Source organism: Lipophrys pholis, assembly GCF_963383615.2.
Source record: "Lipophrys pholis genome assembly, chromosome: 19".
NCBI classification, from domain to species: domain Eukaryota; kingdom Metazoa; phylum Chordata; class Actinopteri; order Blenniiformes; family Blenniidae; genus Lipophrys; species Lipophrys pholis.
In genome coordinates this window covers 2,987,632-3,004,859 of record NC_137647.1, presented here as the reverse complement: position 1 = coordinate 3,004,859, position 17,228 = coordinate 2,987,632, and the positions used below count along the sequence as shown (strand labels likewise).

The window sequence follows — 17,228 nt, the reverse complement described above, 5'->3', positions numbered from 1 at the left end:
AACATATACATATATATATATATATTTTTTTTTTTTTTTTTGGACACCCATCATAACTCACGAGAAGCTTTCACCAGGATTAAAAATCATCACTTCGTCTGTCAATCATAATAATTTCCTTAGTCCATCTATTGTTTAAACTACTTTTAGCAGATACAAGTCATGGAGACTATTACAGAGCAATGGATGATGGCCAAGTGCACCATGGAAAGATCAGCAGTCAAACACACGCGCGCGCACACACAAACACACGCACGCGCACGCATGCACACACACACACACACCTTCCAGAGGCATACCTCTGTGGCCTGAAGCCAACTCGTGAAAATGACATTCTTGGGTTTTCAAATCCAGTTTTTAAATCTTTCTGCAGCACAGAATCTGCACGTTTCATACATTTTAATATTCTTTTAGCAAACTGACTCCAGCAACCACATTGGTGCTCCTGGATTCAACTGCTACAGTGGACCAATACACCCCGATTACCTCGATTGGAGCAGAGGTTCGGCCTCAGGGGTCCTGGAATGGTTCGGCTCTCACTTGGCAGATTGAAATTTATGTTTGTCACCACTTTCCTCCCTTGTGGTGTTCCACAAGGTTTAGCTCTGGGTCCTCTTCTGCTCGGTTTATCGTCCTTCCATGCACATAACAGGTGAATATGCATGCCTTTTAAAAAAGTTGAACTCTTGACAGTCAAACCACTGCTTGATCGTCTTGATTGTAACACTGAGACGGCGATGAACTTTTTGAGTCTTAACAAGAAGAAAGCAGTGATGTTTTTTTGTGGTACCTGCCGGTACGCCGAAGCTCCTAAACTATAGAACAATCTCCACATTATTAATCTCTTTTTAATTCGGATTCTAAAAACCACCTCCTCTTGCTTGCTTTTAACACCATGCTTTCAAAAAGCACTAACATGTGGGGTGATGTGACTTTTAGTGATCAGAGAGCAGAAGCTTCACCACATCCTGAACATGTAATCACAGCTTGCAACACTCAACACCTGCGACTTTTTCACCAGATAAATATGAATTGTCTCACTACTTTCTGTGGCGTCGTAATCCATCCATGTAATTCCTACACTGACTCAACGTTCCAAGAGAATTCACTCGGTAATATTGAGGAAAAAAAAAGGTACATGCTCGAGGCCAATCCCAATAACAGAAGGTATGACATTATAATAAAACTACGACATTATATATAATGAAACTACGACAAGGGACCAGTCGTCTCTAATATGTGAAAAATATACGCATCAGTAGGAGTTACTGAGGTGTCCAGAATTGGAGCCTGAGATAATCTACAAACGTCGACTGTAAATGTTTGCTACAACTCTGAAAACCTGATTTAAATGAAAAGAAAGGAAAGTAAATGATCAGCCATAAAAAGAGCTTAGAAAAATACTGATTGATTTTGTTAAAAAAAAAAAAAAAAAAAAGAGGTCATAATCACGATCTGAAACACAAAAACATTAAATTTATTATAAGGCAAAAAAAAAAAAAAAAAAAAAAAAAATCAATAAACTCACATTTTACAAACTGTGACATCATCCAACTGAGTGTCGAGCGCACAGCTAAATCCGAGCATCTTATTTCATACATTTTTTTTTTTCTTTACGAAAACAGTCGACCCTCAAAGTAATCCTTTTAGAAGACCCGCAGACGCGACGCACAGAAGAGAAACGTTTGCCGGGCCTTAAAACTTGCAGCCTTGTGCACCGAAAAGTGCAGCAGTAGCCTTGAGGTGAAGCGCGGCGACAAGTGTTAGAATCCCCGTTAAAACCCAAACCAAACGAATTCTCGTTAAAACTCAAACCAAACGAATCCCTTATGACAGCGCGGACATGTGGTATGTATTTAAAACTATGATACACGAAACCCGACGTGGCGACGAATCATGTGTAGAGCTCAAAGTCCAGCCTCTTGGAGTTGTAGAACTGGGAGCCCTCCTGGTCCACCCGTCTGCAGTAAACGCCGCTGCTGAAGTATCCTTCGTCCACCCAGCCCTGAAAAACACACCAGACGGAGATTAGAATCCCACCGCGCAGAGATTAGGGTCAGAGGTCGCAACTGACCCCGGACAACAATTGTCACTGTGGGATTTACTAGTAAACGTGCAGGTGGAGGAGATGAACGGGATCATGTGCTCAGTGAGTTTGTGTGCAAGTTAGTAGTAAACAGGTTGATCACATGTTGATCCACTAGTGGGCGCTGTTTTAAATAAGTTTCTCCCAACACAGATTATTTAGATATAAAATAGAAAAAACGGAAACCGTTCATTCAACCATAAATGATAAGCGCCTTTATATTTTTACATTTTATACAAATAAGCTGATATATTTCCACTTTATTTATTTGTTGTTCATGGTTTTACCGTTGAAATCATGAAAATAATGTTCATTTTAAACTGTAATTGTTTTTCTTTCATTGACCTACCTTTAAATTAAAAGAAATACATTTGTCATTAGATTTTTTTTTAATAAAAGGTCATAATTATCACAATGAAATTGAAAATAAAGTCTTTTTAATACATTTGAGTTTATTAGTTATGATTGAATTATTTTAGATGAACCTTATTTGTTGTTTTGAGGTCATTAAATATGCAGCATGGACACAGACTGTTGGCAGGTTTACAGTTTTCTTTCCTGATGGAGGTGCTTCTCAAACTCCAACATAAATCAGATTTATTACAGATAAACTAAAACACTGCAAGTCTTTTGTACTGCAAAATTTATGAATATTATGAATACATCGCAAATCAAGTAAAATAAAATATCTCCAGAGGCGAAAAAAACTTTTTTCACTGTCCAAGTCAATGAAATCTAATGATCCATTCAGATACTGAAATCATGTGGACTCTAGTTATATCCTAACCTTGTAAAGCAAGCCAGTTCACATGGCAATAAAGACTCTTGGAAGGATATTCTAAAGTTTTGAGATGTCCTCCTTCACCGTCGACCTTCTGATTTGAATTACCTGCATCTGCTGGCTGGTGAAAGGGCCGTAGATTTCAGACTCGTCCTTGTTCTCCCACTTGTACTCCCACATCACTTCATCACTCACTGCGAGGAGGACAAAACCAGCTCAACACAACTCAGATTTTCTATTACAGCTAAAAAAAAAAACAAAAAAACAACAGAAATACACCACAACTACCTCGATTGTCTTCCTCGTCGTCTTTGTTTCCGACCTTCTCGTCAAATTTATCCCCGAACATGTCGAGCTCCTCGTCCTCCTCGTCGCCGCGTTTCACCGCCGGCTTCTTGCTGTTCATGTTCTTCAACCGATACGACAGTTTCTCAAAGGTCTGCTGGTAGATTTCGAACATCCCCGATCCGACCAGCCTGTCCGCGAGAGCCGTGAGCTTGTCCAGCTTCTCCGCGTCTCTTTTGGTTTCCGCCGTGGCTTTGGAGTCGCTCTCCTCCCTCAGTTTGCCCTTTTTCCGCCCGCCGAGGCCACCCAGCCGACGGAGCCCCGTGGCGACCGTTTCCCCGGGCTGTAGGAGTTCGATCAGAGCTTCAAGGAGCTGCTGCTGCGTGTAGGAGGCCAGAGGATCCTCCACGGGCTCCTTCTCCTCCTCTTCCTCCTCCTCCTCTTCCTCTTCTCCATCTTTAGCCGCCTGCTTCTCTTCTCTCTGTCTCTCTTCCTCCGCCTCGTCTTCATCGCCGGCTCTGCGGGTCCTTTTGGCTCCAAGACCTTTCTTCTTCTTTTTAAAAGGCTGTTCTTTTATTCTCACCTGGAAGAATAAATCTGATTAAACAGAGTTTTTAAACAATTTACTCTAATTTAAGAGACCATTGTCGATACAAGTGGAAGTACCCAGTCGATGTTGTCGAGCCAGTTATCTCTGATCTGTTCCTCCTTCTTGACGAAATAGTTTCCCTCAGAGTCGAAGTGTCCCTCCTGCATCTCCTCGTCCAGATTGAAAGGCGTGATGGAAACCCCCTCATCGAAATCGAGCGTAGCGTCTTCTTGACCTGAAACCATGGAAACCAAAAATAACAGTCATGTGGTGACTGTGGCCTCTTCTAATCCCCGTCTGAGTCAAAACACTGAACTCCAAATTCTTCCTAAAAAATTAAATAAGCAAAAGGAGGAAAGGAGTAATGAGGGTCACATACCGTCCACGTCATCACTTGCTAGAATATCGTATTTGCTGCTTTTTGTGTCGTCGCCTTCATCCTCTTCGTCGCTGTCGAGGGAGTGTTTCCCCTTAAACCTGGACCCAGGTCCACTCACAGCTTCACAGCTCTGCTTCAGAAGGAAACAAACAAGTAAAAAAAAAAAAAACTCTACTGATTAAAGTGTTTACAGCAAATTGAAGAGGCCTCCACAGGAAGCATAAACTAAAGCACAGAGACCTTTAAGAGCAGACCCATTCCACATGTAAACAAGTAGATAATCAAAAGGAATAAATGAGTGTTTCCCGCAAAAATGTGAAAGAAGAAATGTGTGTACTACATTTAAAACGCCACAAAAGTTTTCAAACTGTAATTATGGTTTGTGCTATAAATGAGCAGTTTAGCTTCTTTTTTTAGATAGAATTTGTTTAAGTTTACGTCAGTTCATGGAAGAAATATCAACTAGTAACTGTAGTATGATCGTCTGGCGGGGATATGCCATCATGTGGTTCGAATGCATCACAGCCTGGAAACATTTCCACCTCAGTGAGGTTCATTTGAAGGCTGGGACACGTTAAAACCGGCTGTTTGAAAACCGTCAGTCTGCTTCCAGACACACTAGTTTGACTGAATTTTAACTGGAATGGTTAAACATGCACGCACACAATTGTGGAAATTATGTTGCACAATATATGTCTGACGGTGTTGAGAACATTACAGGGTAGTGAGTTGAGTGAGAGGAGGTTTTAGTCGTATGATTTGATTTTGATTTGGCTGCACTTATTTGAGTGTAACCTGAACCAATCAGTTCATCCACTCTTCACTAAGGAAACAATATAATTTATGTTGATAAAAAAGAACCAGTGTTGTTTTTGCTGTTTTTTTTTGTTGTTGTTTTTTGATAGATCAGCATAAACTGTGTTTTGGCTCATTATGCAATATAAAAATTAGTACAAATATAACACAACGCATAGTTTACTTCCTATCAAATTTCATTTGTGTCTTATTTCAAGTGTCTGTTTAAATAAACCTGAGCGCAACACAATAAACTATATTAACAGTGAAAACTTTTTCTTTAATTCCTCCTGTTTTTGGTCAAAATTAGGGAATCACATCGCGTGAATAAGACAGTCGGGTAACATAAGTTCTTAGTTTATTGGTCAAGAAAATGTCCAAATAAGAATGTAAACAACACATCGATACCTTTTTATTCGGGACGTCTTCTTCCAGGTCCAGCTCCCCGTTACCATCCTCAAACGTTACTTTTCTTTTCGACATGGTGCTACAGGAAGCAAAAGATCGACTCTTCAAACCCACAGGACTGAATGTGAGCTGCGGCACCAATTATAGACTTTAGAATTTTTAAACGTCAGGCTAAAAACACAGTTAGCTTCGAGGCTAATAATGTTAGCCATAAACAACGCACGCAGTCCATGCAGTGAAACTAAACCGTTAATCACACCGTGAACTACACCTGGATAGACTCCAATAAGCTTTTATCCAACCGTTGTAAAATACGGGTTGTACGCTGTTAGTTAGCTGTACGATTAAAGTCGTTAGATTGATATTTTGTTGTAAAATTTGGTCACAATCTGCCGAAAATAACTCACGCGTTTCTTCTTCGCGGGTTTTCTTCTTCGTTTTTCTTCTTCTTTCCCTTAAAAACACCCCGGTGCGTCTTGACCGCCCCCACCTGGTGAGATTGCAGACTGCACTTTCACGCAGCAGACACAAACAAGAGATGAAGCGGTGAACGAGACGGATAAGGAAGTCCACCTTTTCAGATCCACAATTGCAGTAATTTCATGCGCAAAATACAAACTTTATTCCCCCTAGTTTAAACTGCTGCACCAGATGAAAACAATGCAAATTACTTATCTGATTGCCAGAGAGTTAAGAGAGTTAAGAGATTAATTTTGCATTTAGGAACTGGTTGCTGTGAGTTTGTGGAATCATGTTTAGTTCTGAGCTGGACTCTGCTGTGCTGTGTTGAAAGGTTTGCGTTCTACATAAGGTCTGCACGTCTTAACACTGCAGACTCTTTTAGATCCAGAATACCTTGAGGTCATTTGGGATAAAAAGGATAAGAGCCCATCAGAAATAGATCAAAACCTGCAGTCACGTTGACACAAGGCCACTGACTGACCGTCCGATTATAAATGAACTCTTTTGAAAAATAGTTTGTTTTCGTTTTGCACATTTGTGAAATAAAACTCATCCTCATGAGAAAAGGTGACATGAAAAGCAGAAGTGAGAGACGTGAGGTGGACGCATCAGATGTGAAACTTCTCCTCAACATGCAGCATCTCTTTCCTCCTCACTGATTCTGCTTTTATGAGCTCCGGGCTCGGCGGTGTGCGACCCATCAGCTCGAAACCGACGAGAGAGAGAGAGAGAGAGAGAGAGAGAGAATATAATGTGTCAGGATTTTGTTACCAGGAAGTGGGTCGAGTTATTTATATTTCAACGCTCGTCCTCTCGCACCCGAGTGCCAGTAACCTGAAACTATACGTTCAAACATTGAGTGGCTCCGGCTGAATCAAACCGATGGAGAACAACTGGCTGAGAAATGAGGAGAAAGGAAAGGGAAATATGTGCAGATGTAAATGATGTAAAGGACGTGTAAAGTGAACCTGAACGCCGGCGGAGGTGAGTCTGACTCACTGTTTTCTACTGTGTCGCTGCAGCCTGAGTCACTGTACTCAAACTATAGATTCATACATTATTTAACAGCTTTCTGTTTTACATATTCTGCATTGGCTCAATCTCAGATACCCAGGACATGAATGTGAGGGGTCACAAGGGGATTAATCGTTAAGAAATGAAGGAGAAAGAAGTTCATCCTAATGATATTTCTCAACATCACTCTTCCCCTTTTAATATAATTGAGAAACCATTTATTGTAATACACATTTTTGAATTGATTTGCCCAAAATTAAAATACATTTAAGCTTAAAAATCTCTCTGGGCTTCAGTAAAATGTTCAATTATCCAACAGTATGAAACAATAATAACAACAATAACAATAATAATAATAATAATAATAATAATAATAATAATCTTTAATCTATAGAGCACATTTTCATTACACTGGATTCTGCTCAGACCACGACACACATTTGTTAAAGTCAGAGTATTGCTCACCTTATCAGTACTTCCAGGCCAGAAATGTAAAAATCAGATCAAATCCGTATAACCTGAGCTTTTATCTTATCCTTAACAAATAAGTGTCAAAGTTGCAGTATTTTAGTTTGGCTGTACTGGATATTCCTGACTTGTAAACTTATAAAAATGTCATTAATAACAGGCTTTTTCCAATTTTAATCAAAGCACTTTGTGATATTTTCTATGAATATATATTATGGAAATAACTTGTAGATGGGTATTTTATGGTGTTTTTAAATCTGTATGGTTGCATCCACATGAACCGCTCAGTGTGCTGCTTTTAAATTACCCCCGGGGGATAAATAAAGAAGTTTCTTGATTCTTGAAAGTATCTCTGTATCATCTATTGTCAACTCATTTAGAACACAGAGCCGATTTGTTCCACGGATCGAAAAGAAAAACATCCTGGAAAGTGGATCAATCTTGAAATGTAATGATTGTTAAGTTTTGTGTGTGTGTGTGTGTGTGCGTGTGTGTGTGTGTGTGTGTGTGTGTGTGTGTGTGTGTGTGTGTGTGTGTGTGTGTGTGTGTGTGTGTGTGTGTGTGTGTGTGTGTGTGTGTGTGTGTTCACCACAGGTTAATGCAGCAGCTCTCTTCTCTTCTCCAGGTGTTGGAATGAAGCTTCACAAGAAGATCCTGACCCGTTACCTCTCCAGCACCTCTCCGGTGGATAAGGAGGGGAATCTCTATAAAAAGGTCAGCCCTTTCATTTCAAACACAAGTGAGGATAAAAAAATAAATAAAAAATCAAATTTCAGCTGCTCACTGCCGTCTGGCCTCACAGAAAGAACGGACGGCCACCTACCACCGGCGCTGGTTCGTGCTGAAGGGGAACCTGCTGTTCTACCAGGAGCGCCCGGCCGACAGACACCTGCTGGGCGTCATCGTGCTGGAGGGCTGCGCCGTGCGGCGCGCCGACACCGACGGCCAGTTTGCCTTTAACCTGGTGTTCGGGCCGGGCCTCAAGACCTACCGCTTGGCGGCGGCGGACCAGCACAGTCAGGAGAGCTGGGTGAAAGCTCTGCTCTCCGCCAGCCACCGGTACCTCTCGCTGCTGCTCAGAGACCTGGGGAGGCAGTATGACGGTGTGTGGACGGGAGACAAATCACAATGAGTCACTCTCAACCGTACATGGTTGACAAGTCAGAGATCAGTGAAGGTCTGCAGCTATTCAGGTGGCCTGTTGCTTGACCAAATTGACCCGCGAGAGGCTCTAATCCAGACAAACAAATCCTGCAAATTTCAAAGAAAACATTGATTTATTTTTTTTTAAACTAATCAATTTGAGTTGCAGGAAAAAGTTTTCTGGACATTTCACTGGTTTTTTTTCACACCAGGAGGTTTCATGAAATTGGCCTTTTTGTTGAGATTGTAGTTATTTTCAGGAGTAATTGTTTGGTTTTTGTGAAAATATAGACATTTTCATGACTTATACTCTGCGCCACAACAAAGAAGAAAACTTAAAAAGTTTAAATTTAAAGGTTATTATGGTCCTTTTTTTTTTTACCTATCCAGGCATACTCAAGATGAAACTGGGCTGAATGTGGTGGAAATTATATAAAGTCAGACATTTAGCAAATTCAAAGTGCCACTTAACAAAAAACAACAAGATTTTCTTTAGAAAATAGGAACTAAAAGCAGAAAAACAGTCAAGATGTGAAAATCAGTGATCAGTATGAGCGGCGTTGAGTAGAACCAAGTAAAGATGTTTATGTTCTCATCAAGTCAAACATCATATAACCATATTAATGCTTTATGATCCCAGCTGACCGCTGAAGGTGAACACCCTGGGCGCGTCCAGTACAGAACAAACACAGAAACACGCTCACATTCACCTCAATGGGAACATCAGTCAGCTGATTTTGTCGTTGCACCTTAACAGAATCAGTTAGACATGACGAGGTTCCGTGCAAACACTCGCTTCTTCATCGACCTTCCTGTTCTTCCGTCTCCAGAAGCTCGACAGCAGCAAGGCTGTGGCGACTCCGGCTCTGCTGCCGGCGCCGTCCAGCAGCCCAGAAGCTTCTTATTCACCTCGCAGGGCCAAACGTCAGAGGTCAGGGAGTGCCGGAGCCTCGGCGCCCCCGCCGTCCCACAACCACCTGCGGCTCCCGCCAAAGCTAAGAAATCCCCCAAACTGTGGCCGAGGAGGAACGCCTACGTCACCCCCATCAACGGGCCGGCGCCTCTGTACGGAGAGTGGCCTTTAGTGGGCCTGGACACGCTGGAGGAGTTCAGCAAACTTCACGATTACTACGGGCTGGAGGTGAAAAAGGCCCGAGAGGACTGGCTGAGGGGTCGACCAACAGAGGAGCAGCGTGGGGACGGGGAACTCATCAACCTGGGCTGAGAGAGACAAAGGAGATCTGAGAGTCCTCAGGAGGAAGTGGAAAATGAAAGTGTGTCAAACAGGAACTGAACCCCAGACTTCACTGACCCCCCCCTAACAGGGTGATTCAGTTCAGTAATCTGCACGATTTAGCCAAGACCAAAACACCCCTGACATGAGTGTTTAAGCGTCCTGACGGCTGCAGGAGCGAAAGACTAAAGACAGTTTTTTCTTTGCTCTAAAAAACTGAAATGCTGCACTGTTAAAACGTTCCCCAGCTGATTATGAGCCGTTCCTGAGAGGAGCCATAAGTGATGAGTCTGTTTGTAACGCACAGCAAACAACAACCACAAGAAAAGTGCAGTGCGCTGACTCGGGTTGCCAGGTTTGCTGTTTTCCCAGGATTTGAGCCACTCTTGAAATGCTTGAGGAGGGGATTTGTTTGGGAGATCAAGTATTGAAATTGTACAGATAAAACATTGTGAACAAGAGTGATGAGTCTGCACAGCCCAAAGAGCAGACTGTGTGTAACTGGATAAGGATTTTGTAGGAGGAAAATGCTTTTAATGCTGTCACACTGACCAATCCGCGTGTTATTTTGCAATTATTTTAAATCACTGTGCAGCGATAGAAAGTCTGCCGGACGCAAGAGGTAACGGACATGAATTATGGTTTTGGGCTGGTTTTGTCTCTCAGACCTGGCAACCCTGCTGCCGACGCTTACATCTCTATCTGCACATTGCCTTGTGTAAAAGCAGATATATTTATTGGACTATTGTTCTGTTCCGTCCATGGAAATGTTAATCAACATTGACAATATGAACGAAAACCGAGCAGCTTGATTGAATGTCAGTCATCTTTGTTTCATGTTCTCCTGTGATGGTCAGTATTCACAAGTGCTGCAATGGAATTAACATTTTCATTTGAAGCATAAAAAAGTGACTTAACATGCAGTATTAAGCAAATAGTATTATACATTTTTTTTTCAGTTATTAATGTGAATAAATCCAATTTGTTGACTTTAAATGACTCGTGTTTAATTGTTTGACATGCTAACATGAGTGAAGTACATTTTTAATTGAGAAGGTAAAAACTTTTTCAAGAAACAAACTATTTATATATTATAAAACATATATATATTACCGATATGTATTAATTGAGTTCATGCACCGATCCTTCTGGATAAAAAAATATTTTAATTACCACCTGCTTCAGGAGCGTGGGTGAAAAGATTAGGTCCATTTTCAATGAGACCGGCACAAACAGGAAGTGATCGAGTTCCACGAGGCGCTACTTCCGGTTGTCGTGAAAAAGGTCCATTGAAGGTCCAGTTTAAAAAAAGGTTTGGTTAAATAATCTTTAATTGTGTTCTTGACTGTAAACGCGACAGCTGTTTCTTACTCTGCAGCTGCAGAGTAGCAGCATTGAGAATCAGTAGACTCTTTATCGCCCCCTACGGCGAAGCAGGAGAACTGCCTGCCTAACCTGCTGGCGCTTCACCAGACAAGTTTCAGTAAATAAATCAAAACAACAACAACAAAAAACAACATTCTATTCACCAGCTAAACTCTGTAATGTCAGGGAGCACATATGAAAGTGTTTGAAACATTTGATTGACGACGTACAGAGTTAAAACAATACGTGCTCATTGTTTGTGAAAGATTGTGGAAATTCAGTGATTTTTAAAAAAAGAAAAAAATCACGATTGTTTCAGTTAAATGGACATTTCAAAAACTGGCTAAATATAAATATAAGGATGAATGATTGACGCTTTGATAGGTGGGCTGATGAATGGACGGATGGACGGATTCAGGGAGCCTCAGACGTGAAACTGCGCGTGGTGTCCAGTGGCCAGCAGAGGGCGCTGCCGCCCTGCAGGATCACTGGTGTCACTGTCACAGTGAGATTCAGTCCAAAATAGCTCAGTGATTTATGGAAGTATGTAAAGGACACAAAGAATGTAGTCGGCGTTAAAAGTGACAAGCTCAGATATTTGGGGAAAATGGACGCCGTTAATGGAGTTATCCTCTGATTTACCGTCACCCTGACATCATGTCTGCCCCCCCCGATCTCCATCAAGTCCTGCTGAGCTCACAAGCGTGATCGCCGTGCATCATCCTCCACCATCCCTCCGACCGGGGCCTTCAAATTTACTGTTTGGAAGCTGACGTAACACAATCCAAGACGGAGTCACGTAGCAAAACAGGGCAACCTGAGGCTGAACGCACACATGGTGACCGCCTGCCGTTTCCCACGCCGCGTCACATCCTTAAGGTCATCCTCCCCATGGGTCGACCTGGGGGATTCTCCACATTCTCCACTCCACAGACACACATACCAATCCTCCAAAAAATGATAGATGGCTCCGGAGGAGCGCGGTGAGGCGAGTCGCGTTACGCCGGCGGCCCCTGCAAAGTACACACATCTGTACGGACACACTTCGGCAGGGGCGCGGTGTGTAAACACATTGTCAGAGGGGTGACGCCTGTAAAAGGCAGCGGCTCGTTTTCACACCTTATAAATCAAAGGTCACTCATAAAATGCATGTCACGTTAAAATAAGACGCCTTGTGAATTCTAACTGACTTCTGACACAATAAACATCCCGGATGTTCTGTGGTTTCAAGGATTTGTGACACTTTGTTGGTTTTTGTTAGATTTTGTTAAATAAAAGAGAAACGTCCCGCACTGAGGCACCAAACATGAGAGTCTGCATATAACTTATTAAACTCCATCTATTTTCTGTGAATTGAAAATTTATATGAATACAATTATATTCACACAAACATTCATTAAACTTTACTCAGTCACAAGAATAAAACACTGCTGTTAAAACGTACTAAAATTTAAGTTCTCTCTGAAAAATCTAAACAATAATCCAACATGCATCATGGAGCATTTGACATATTTCTACAGAGTAGAGTAGAGTAGAGTAGAGTGGATAAAGTTAAGTTAAGTTAGAGTAGAGTAGAGTAGAGTAGAGTAGAGTAGAGTAGAGTAGAGTAGAGTAGATAAAGTTAAGTTAAGTTAAGTTAAGTTAAGTTAAGTTAAGTTAGAGTAGAGTAGAGTAGAGTAGAGTAGAGTAGATAAAGTTAAGTTAAGTTAGAGTAGATAAAGTTAAGTTAGAGTAGAGTAGAGTAGAGTAGAGTAGAGTTGAGTTGAGTTGAGTTGAGTTGAGTTGAGTTGAGTTGAGTTGAGTTGAGTTAAGTTAGAGGAGAGGAGACGAGAGGTTTGGTTTTAAAAGTCCCTTTATTAAAACATTTACTGTACAACAGTCACCAACAGACTCATCAAAAGAGTTTCCTTAATCAAAAACTAATATCTAAATCATCGTCGTCCCCCACCGAACACAAAACCCCCCCAACAGCGCAAATCTCCCGAAAGGCCGTCACATTGTCCGTCATTTTGTAAGAGGTGTGTTCCACCCTCAGTCTGGCTTTCAGCAGACCCTGCAGAACCGGGACCACCTCCACACTGCCCACACCTTGAGTCTTGTTCTTGCGGGTCAACCAAATGGCCAACTTAGCAGTGGCAGACAGGAAGTTAATCATCGTTTGAACACTTTTCTTCTTTGTACAGTATTTGGGACCAAATATAAATAAAATGAGAGAAAACGCCTCTCCAAACCCCTGAAACCACTTTTTTAGCAGTTCAAACAGTGCTGACAATCGTGGACATTGTGAAAACAAATGAAATAAAGTTTCTGTCTCAGTGCAAAAAAGACACTCCTCCCCCACCCCTGGATCCAGGTGAGGAGAGGAGAGGAGAGGAGAGGAGAGGAGAGGAGAGGAGAGGAGAGGAGAGGAGAGGAGAGGAGAGGAGAGGAGAGGAGAGGAGAGGAGAGGAGAGGAGAGGAGTAAAGACAAGGTGAGGGCAGAGTAGAATCAAGTTGATTAAAGTAGAAGTCTACAGTAGGGTGATGTAAGGTTAGAGTAGAGGAGAGGAGAGTACTACAGATAAGATATCAGAGTAAAATAGAGTGGAGATTAGAGGCGTGCAGCGAGCTCAGAGTAGAGTAGAGTAAGTATGGTTTCAGAAAAGTAATGTAGAATAGAGTAAAGTAAGTAATGTTTGAGTACAATTGAATTGAGTCATTCAAAAGAGATTATAGTTTGGTAAGAGGAAAGTAGAGTAGAGTAGAGTAGAGTAGAGCAGAGGAGAGGAGAGGAGAGGAGAGGAGAGGAGAGGAGAGGAGAGTAGAGGAGAGGAGAGGAGAGGAGAGCAGAGGAGAGGAGAGGAGAGGAGAGGAGAGGAGAGTAGAGGAGAGGAGAGGAGAGGAGAGTAGAGGAGAGGAGAGGAGAGGAGAGGAGAGTAGAGTAGAGTAGAGTAGAGGAGAGTAGAGCAGAGGAGAGGAGAGGAGAGGAGAGGAGAGTAGAGTAGAGTAGAGTAGAGGAGAGGAGAGGAGAGGAGAGGAGAGGAGAGGAGAGGAGAGGAGAGGAGAGGAGAGGAGAGGAGAGGAGAGGAGAAGAGAATTGTTATAAGAGAAAATTTGAAGGTCTGAGTAAAGACTGAAAGTAGAACCTCGGCGGTAGAATCAACACGTGAGACTTTATTTTGAGGCGTTTATGTCAGAAAACATAAAGACTGTTTTGAAGTGTTGATTATAAAACCAAAGCTCAGTTCTCTAACCCGGACCCCCCCCCCCACCTGCAGGTAAAAGACGGGCCGTCACATGATGAGGCCACAGGTTCTAATCCCCATCAAAGGCGGCGAGCATGCAGAGGTCAGAGGTCATCATCGGTGACACGGGAGGGGGCGGGGCTGACCGCTTCGGGGGCCGGTGGTCCCGCACGTCCAAAATAAACAAACTAATCCGATTTAGTGGAGACGAGAGGAAGCCGGCGGAGCGTCGGACGACCGGGAGGAGCCGCCAGTGGAAACACAAACAGGACAGTGAATAGAGGAGATTTACAAACTGGTTAATGGAATGAAAACAGATCAGCTCGGGGGTCAGAGTGGCTATAAAACCTGAAACTATCTAATGAGGGGGGAAGCGCCCTGCCCCCCCAGGGAGGAGGGGGTGGGGGGGGGCTCAAGTTTATTTAGCTATTTCAGTCTCCCTCAGCTGTCTCTTTTATGCTCTCCTGGGAATGTCTGCTGCCATCGCCCTGCCAAGTAATCCCTTATATTTAAGAGTGGGGGGGGGGGGCGCGGGGGGGTGAAGGGGGGATAACAGGTGGGAAAATACTCTTGCTGGGGACGAATGACCAAAAACACACCTTTGTACTGATGAGGAGGCGTGTGGTGGAAAGAGAAAGAGAAAATACAGTATACACTTGTAATTTACTCGAGTACTGCCGCTTGAAAATAAACACGCAGAAAGTTTTTTTCCCCAAAATTCAATTGTTTCTGATTATAGATGGTATAGATTTTAATGAAAGTATATAAAATGAGAGATTAGATTAATATTCAGGCATGTGAGTGGTTATTTAAGATGGAAAATGATGAGTGTGAGTACTAACAATCTAATATTACATCTCTTATGTAAGGATAGTTTATAAGAAGGATTACATTTCATTAAGTAATTGAAGTTCTTTTTTGATTCTGCAGAAGTAGTAATGATGCTGCTTCATAATTGTTACTTAGAATAAATAAAAAATCTTAAAGTATTTTTTTTCCTAAAAATAAAATAACTATAAAAAAAAAGTAGATATACTATTTTACATAAAAACACAAAAAATAAAAATTCCACATTAAAACTATGAATCTGGCATTGTTTTTATAGTTGTTTTTATATATATCAAAAAAACAAAAAAATATATAATTAAAAAAATACATAAAAGTAACAAATTAGCTATATAAATTATATTTTCTAAGAACATTAAAATAATCATTTAAACTTTATCCAAATAAAAAAGTAAATAATAACACTATAATTTAATAATTGATCGTATAAATTTACATATTGATTCCTTCATTTACATTTGAAGTAAAAGAAAATTATTTATTGATTGTTTTAATTAAAAAAAATTAAAAGTAATATTTAAAATGAACATCTATTAAGTCATAATTTAAGTGAATATTCAATAAATAATAATTTAATATTTAAAAAATATATATATATTTATGCGATGTATATACTATAGTAATTAATAGTTTAAAATTACATAAAAAATGATTTCCAATGAAAGAAAATTATAGTATATATAATAAATAATTTCATAATTAACGATTCAAGAATAAAGAAAATGCTTTAATAATCATTCAAATTTTATTGCATTAATTAAAAAAAATTCCACACTTAAAATGTGTGGAATTTTTTCTTTTTAAATACATGTCCAAATGTACAGGAGCACTGTATAAAATTATTAGTTATTAATTTGATGGGCGTAAAAACAGACTTGTTATAGCAGATAAATAAAGATGTGATCTTTCTACAGTGAAGCCAACTAAGCATTACATTAATAGAACGTGTGTGTGTGTGTGTGTGTGTGTGTGTGTGTGTGTGTGTGTGTGTGTGTGTGTGTGTGTGTGTGTGTGTGTGTGTGTGTGTGTTTCCATCCACACAGAAAGAAAAAGCAGTGCGTTCTTCTCTCTGCTTGTTGCGGAGGGGCGCGCGGATGAAGCGGAGGCTCCCCGCCGAGTCACAGCTTCCGTGGGAAAATCTTCTTTTGTCATCCCGGGTGAAGCGGAGCTTCAAATAAATAAACAAACAAACAAATAAAGAGGAGAAGCGAGTTTGTGCTCATAGAGGGTAAAACGCTGGATGTGTCATATCGCAACGAGCATCACGAACCAAAAATAAAGTGGCTGCTGCGCCTTTTTTTTTTCTCCTCGCGCGCGGATTGAGGAGGAGGAGGAGGAGGAGGAGGAGGAGGAGGAGGGTGGAGAGACACTGTCCAGTGGTCCAACCGAGCATCTATGTCCCGAATGTCCTTATTAGTCCACGTGGGACTGCAGACCTGCGGTATGGTCCCCCGGCTATCGGGTTTAACTTAATTCCAAGACTCCTGGGTCTATTTTCGATCTCCTGTAAGGTGATACCCGCCAATCCGTCTCCTCCAACCATCAGTTCATCCTCGACCATCCCCTGCCTCCCTCTCCCTCTCTCTCTCTCTCCCTCTCTCTCTCCCTCCCTCTCTCTCTCTTTCTCATCCCCATCCAAAACTTGAGGCTGAGGCTAAAGTTAGATTGCCCTGCGGAGTGGTATATAAGCCCCCGGGAGGAAACGTATAACGCGGCTTCACACTGTCTTCTCTTTCTTCATCATCCCATCCTCTGCTCGAACCGTCTCAAGATGGTGAGTACCGGGGCTCCCGCGTCTCCGCTGGTGGAAATATCGACAGGGAGACTCTACCAACCCTATGGATTAACCTTTTTTGGGGGTTTTGTTTTTCCTCACATAGTTAATAAAATAAAGTGTTTTATTTTTCTTTAATGGATGTTTTGGGATAAAACTGATGCAGCTCCTGTCGTCTTGCTGTTGCATTAACTTACTGATAAGCTCTATTTTATTACGATAAAGCTGAAGCTTCACACAGTAATAACATCCTGACACTGATCAAACTTTCTACCTGTCAGATGATATCGGCTCCTAACATCTGGATCAGTCACGTTAAAGATGTTCTTCTGTGTTTGCAGAAATGTAGTAATCATCGTAAATAATTACAGGTGT

General features: G+C 41.5%; 3 protein-coding genes across 6 annotated transcripts in view; 2 read left to right on the top strand and 1 right to left on the bottom strand.

Moving 5' to 3' along the window:
• Window positions 1-1,449: 1,449 nt before the first annotated feature.
• cd2bp2 (CD2 (cytoplasmic tail) binding protein 2) lies at window positions 1,450-5,780 on the bottom strand. 3 transcript variants are annotated; one of them, XM_080487514.1, is made up of 7 exons: window positions 5,731-5,780; window positions 5,324-5,402; window positions 4,121-4,253; window positions 3,819-3,976; window positions 3,156-3,735; window positions 2,976-3,061; window positions 1,450-2,005 (listed from the first exon to the last, which is right to left on the bottom strand). In XM_080487514.1, exons 2-7 carry the CDS (start codon window positions 5,396-5,398, stop codon window positions 1,895-1,897), a joined length of 1,143 nt encoding a protein of 380 aa, XP_080343640.1. In that variant the 5' UTR covers window positions 5,399-5,402; window positions 5,731-5,780; the 3' UTR covers window positions 1,450-1,894. The 3 variants fall into 3 exon arrangements, with proteins under 3 accessions (XP_080343640.1, XP_080343641.1, XP_080343642.1); XM_080487515.1 differs by having other exon boundaries at window positions 5,595-5,750; XM_080487516.1 differs by having other exon boundaries at window positions 4,121-4,250; window positions 5,731-5,750.
• Window positions 5,781-6,558: 778 nt separating this feature from the next.
• pheta2 (PH domain containing endocytic trafficking adaptor 2) lies at window positions 6,559-10,637 on the top strand. 2 transcript variants are annotated; one of them, XM_080487143.1, is made up of 4 exons: window positions 6,559-6,769; window positions 7,893-7,981; window positions 8,070-8,370; window positions 9,241-10,637. In XM_080487143.1, the coding sequence occupies exons 2-4, from the start codon at window positions 7,901-7,903 to the stop codon at window positions 9,633-9,635; spliced, it is 777 nt and encodes a 258-aa protein (XP_080343269.1). In that variant the 5' UTR covers window positions 6,559-6,769; window positions 7,893-7,900; the 3' UTR covers window positions 9,636-10,637. The 2 variants fall into 2 exon arrangements, with proteins under 2 accessions (XP_080343269.1, XP_080343270.1); XM_080487144.1 differs by having other exon boundaries at window positions 6,560-6,769; window positions 7,862-7,981.
• A 5,467-nt stretch (window positions 10,638-16,104) lies between these two features.
• Window positions 16,105-17,228, top strand: part of mylpfa (myosin light chain, phosphorylatable, fast skeletal muscle a) — a 5,337-nt gene continuing 4,213 nt past the window's right edge. The window contains exon 1 of the mRNA XM_080487513.1: window positions 16,105-16,853. Coding sequence (XP_080343639.1) covers window positions 16,851-16,853 — 3 coding nt within the window. The 5' untranslated portion in view covers window positions 16,105-16,850. The remainder of the gene's footprint in view (window positions 16,854-17,228) is intronic.

Excerpts from the sequence above, each read along its gene's own strand:
- pheta2 (XM_080487143.1), top strand. The coding sequence starts at position 7,901 with ATGAAGCTTCACAAGAAGATCCTGACCCGTTACCTCTCCAGCACCTCT. Across the intron at positions 7,982-8,069 it reads AGGGGAATCTCTATAAAAAG|AAAGAACGGACGGCCACCTA; the intron begins GTCAGCCCTTTC and ends CTGGCCTCACAG. Across the intron at positions 8,371-9,240 it reads CCTGGGGAGGCAGTATGACG|AAGCTCGACAGCAGCAAGGC; the intron begins GTGTGTGGACGG and ends TTCCGTCTCCAG.
- cd2bp2 (XM_080487514.1), bottom strand. The coding sequence starts at position 5,398 with ATGTCGAAAAGAAAAGTAACGTTTGAGGATGGTAACGGGGAGCTGGAC. Across the intron at positions 4,254-5,323 it reads AAGACGTCCCGAATAAAAAG|CAGAGCTGTGAAGCTGTGAG; the intron begins GTATCGATGTGT and ends TTCCTTCTGAAG. Across the intron at positions 3,062-3,155 it reads CGACGAGGAAGACAATCGAG|TGAGTGATGAAGTGATGTGG; the intron begins GTAGTTGTGGTG and ends TCCTCCTCGCAG.